At 43.4% G+C, this 4,275-nt stretch overlaps 1 protein-coding gene across 1 annotated transcript in view; it reads left to right on the top strand.

Annotated features, from left to right (window-relative positions):
* Positions 1 to 4,275, top strand: part of PLS3 (plastin 3) — a gene marked incomplete in the record, with an annotated part of 72,858 nt that overhangs the window by 54,806 nt on the left and 13,777 nt on the right. The window contains 1 exon segment of the mRNA XM_027767047.1: positions 970 to 1,112. Within this exon segment, the coding sequence (XP_027622848.1) occupies positions 970 to 1,112 (143 nt within the window).

Here is a 4,275-nt window from a genome sequence, read left to right as displayed (position 1 = left end):
TGCAGTCATTATTTTGAAAGTTGATGGTTGATTTTTTTTTTCTGGTCATGCAGGCTGTCACACTTTCAGTTAATTGAGGTGATTTAGATGATAACTAGAATTAACAGAAGGTAAAGTTATGGAGTAATTCGGGAAAACAGCTTGATTATATAACTGTCTTCTCTGGTAGTAATTAACATTTGTCTGGGACTTTACAATTCATTTTACAATAAAGATTTAAAGCACAGAGAGGTTAAGGAACTTTCCCAAGGTCCCCCAGCATGGTGCGTATTTTTTTCTGCTCTGTCCAAACAGCCACCACCCCATCAGAACCCTCAACTCCCCCACTGAGCACCATCTTTTTTTTTTCTTTTTTTTGGTTAATTACCTGAAGGCGTGCATTCATGAGAGACAAAGAGAGAACTTCCCAGTGGGTTCACACCACAATCTTTCCTTCATTTCTTCATCCCGTCAGCATTTGGGCATGCATACACACGCTCCCAGTCTGTTTTTCAAGTTGCCGGAACCAGGATTTGAACTACACTCAGCCATGTAGGATCTGGCTCCTGATGTACTGCATTTAAATGTTGTACTATGGGGCTGCTCCTTTGTTTGTTTGTTTGTACGGCGAGTGTACTTGCCAGAGAGAGACAGAGAGACATAAAATGGAAAATCAGTCCCCAGGGGACATGACCACACTGCCATCCGCTCTCTATTCTCCTCTCAGGATTTTGGGCATGCACTCACACACCCCTGGCATGAGTTTCAAGCCCCTGTGTCTGTGACTCAAACTGCTTCTGGCCGTGTGGGAATCCAGCGACGTAACCACAGTGCCATCTGCTGGTTCCATCTGCTTATCTTTTGATTAGATTATGAGTAGCACAAAACCGGGAACTATGTCATGACAACTGTTGTACCTCTGTTACTGAATGCATTTGGTCTGACCATTTTCATAGCCTGTATTGGTTGTGGGGTTTTGTTTTCCTCTAGCCTTGGCTGCTCTGCTTCGGGATGGTGAGACTTTGGAGGAGCTCATGAAATTGTCTCCGGAGGAGCTTCTGCTCAGATGGGCAAACTTTCATTTGGAAAACTCGGGCTGGCAAAAAATCAACAACTTCAGTGCTGACATCAAGGTAACTACGCAGAGAGCCATGACACTGTGTGGGGAGATAATGCTTGGGGATTTTCTCCCGGCTTAACTGAGGGAAACTCCAAACAGAATGTCCCCAAGACTTGTTATCTCATGGCCCTGATGGTAGATTGCATTCGAGAGGTCAAGCCAGGCAAGCAGCAGGAGTACCAATTCCATCTGTCTTTATATGGAAAGGGGTAATAACACTCCAATGCTATTTTTTTAAATACCCTGTTGAACGGAGAGTATAAAAGGCTGAAACGTGACTCTCGCAGTCCTAATGGCCTTTCCCAGGTCTCAGGACGCCTGTTTGTAAACGCCTGGCAGAGCCTGAAGAGTCCCTTTTGCCCTTTTTTTTTTTTTTGAGAGATTTTTGCTATAAGCCGTGTGCGCTCGATGGAGAGACAGAAAACGAGAAATCACCTCCCGGGGGGATGGCCACACCACAATCCCTTCTCTTCCATTCTCCTCTCAGGATCTTGGGCACGCACACACACACGCCCGGCGTGAGTTTTAAACCACTGGATCTGGGATTCAAACCACGGTTGACTACATGTGGGAGTCCAGCAACATAACCATTACATCATCTGCTGGTTCCTTGGTGCCAAAAACTTTGAAATTCATGCATTTTTTTTTCATAATACACATTTTCTGTGAACTTTATGAAGACCCCTTATATTTTGCTTCATTCATTATGTGTGTGTCTTTGAAAACCATTTGTAAATTGATTTCACATACTGGGACATATTTTAAAATGTACAAGAGGAAGTTTTCTTCTTTTTTTTTAAATGATATCTGCTTTGACGTATTAAAAAGTTTTTCTATAGAGCACATGCGCTTGCTAGCGATAGAGAGAGAGAGAAAGACATCACTCTCCCCCTCCCTCCACCTCCGCTCAAAGGATATGGCCACACTGAAATCCCTTCTCCTCTATTCTCCTCTCAGGATTTTGGGGACACACGTACACATGCCTGGCATGATTTTCAAGCCACTGGGACTCAAACCAAACAGTTGGCCATGTGGAATCCAGCTACCTTACCCTCCATGCCACCTGACCTCTGCTTAGACTATTTTTAAAGAGTTATTATTTATTTAACTCTATTTGTTTGTTTATTTATTTTCATTTTACCAGAGAGGAGCAGAGTGAAAGAGAGAGAAAATGAGAAAGCAAGCCACCAGTTCCGGGACTCAAACTGCAATCAGCCATGTGGGAGTCCAGCGCCCTAAACCACCATGCCACCTGCCGACCCCCCTGCTTAGACTAGTATTAAAAAACAAAGAATTGTTTGGTAATGTAAAAACTAACTTCCAGTGTAGTGGTATTCAAGTTCAGATTTTCACTTCGTAAGGCCGTTTTCAGGGTAGCAAGTGCAGACTGTGCTAGGGCTGCTCTACCTGTTCTTCCCAAGTGTATAGGGTGGGTTAGGAACTGCTTCCATGCCTTGAGCCAGCAGCTGGAGGTGAAAGCACTGTCACAGCTGCAGTGCAGTCTCCCTCAGAAAGCAGTAAATCCTGGGACCAGCAGGTGGCGTGGTGGTTAAGGCGCTGGACACTCCCACATGGCCGACCAGGACTCGAGTCCTGAATCTGGCGGCTTGCTTTCTCACTTCCTCTCTCTTTCACTCTCACCCTCTGTGTCTCTCTGGTCAAATTAAAAAATAAATGAATGAATAAGTAAAAATAAAATAAACAATTATTTAAAAAAAAATTTTTAAAAAGAAAGCAGTAAATCCTCTGCCCCCCAATGACATGAGCTGGGTTGGCACTTCAGGAAAGGCTCTGAAGTGACTTTCACTCCCTGATTTTCCCCATTCTTGGAAGCATTTATGGCACTGGGTTGCAAACTCACATGGGTGGCTGATTTAAGATAAAGTTTTCTGGGGCCAGCAGGTGGCATGGTGGTCAAGACGTTGGACTCTCACATGACTGGTTACAGCTCGAGTCCCAGACCTGGCGGCTTGCTTTCTCACTCTCCCTCTCTCTCTCTTTGGTCAAATTGAAGAAGAATAAATTAATTAAATAATTCAAAAAAATTTTTAAAGGAAATACATTCTTAATTAAGAAAAAAAAGAAAAGAAAAAGTTTTCTGATTAGCACCCAGAGGCTCCTATTTGATAGGCAGGGGTTGGGTCCAGTAATCCACATGCTGAACAACTGCCCCAGGAGGATTAAGATGCCCATCATCTACAGAGTTTATTGTGAGAAACACTCCTTGGTAGCCTATCTGCAGTTTCAGGGCCCATAAGAAAAACTATTATAGCTGGGAACGTAGTCTTCAGAGTAAGAGAATTTTGTTTGTTGTTTTTGTTTTTGTTTGGTTGATTTTTAGTTTATTTACTTCCATGAGAGATAGGCACTGCCAACACGGTCCTCATGCTGGAGTCCCCCAGCTTCAGCCAGCCCGTGCCATCCCCACACACACGCCCTCCATCCACAGAGAGGCTTTCAGACTCAAACATTGGACCTTCACATCTATCTAGCATCACAGAGCATTGTGTTACTGCTGTGCCACTACTGGTCCAGAATTTAAGAATCCTCACTCAACTTCCTGTCCTCTAGTATTTCGGGGGCAGAATTACACTTGACGTGTGTATGAAGTCACTTAATAAGTATTTGTGCTTGTACAGTGGTTTTCCAGCTGTGTCCTACAGAGTGTCCACACAGCCTGAATTCACATCCCCAAACCCCTTCGATATTGGAATGCCAAAAAAACAACATCCAAGTGATAAAGTAGTTCGAGAGCTTAAAACCAAGGAGAGAAGCCTGTTTTGCTAAGTATGTTCAGATCACAAAGGGTTAAATGTTATTTGACCAACTGAAGTGTTTTTCATTTAAGAGTTTTTGGCATTTGGGGCTGACAGGTAGCATGGTGCTTAAGGGCACTGGACACCCACATGGCCAACCGCAGTTCGAGTCCCAGACCTGGCACCTCACTTTCCTCCCCCTCTCTCTCACTCTGTCCCTCTCTGTTCCAATTGAAAGAGAGAGAGAGAGAGAGAGAGAGAGAGAGAGAAAGAGAGAGAGAAATTTAAATAAAATAATTTGTTTTAAAAAACAGTTTTGGCATTTAAATTTACAACTAAATATGTCTTGAACAGCTGATTAACCTCCATAGGTTATGGTATAACGTGTGCTTTATAATGATATAACCTGTGTGTTTTCTC

Source organism: Tupaia chinensis, unplaced genomic scaffold (genome assembly GCF_000334495.1).
Source record: "Tupaia chinensis unplaced genomic scaffold, TupChi_1.0 Scaffold143886_1, whole genome shotgun sequence".
Classification (NCBI taxonomy): Eukaryota; Metazoa; Chordata; class Mammalia; order Scandentia; family Tupaiidae; genus Tupaia; species Tupaia belangeri.
This window is presented reverse-complemented; position numbering and strand designations above follow the sequence as displayed.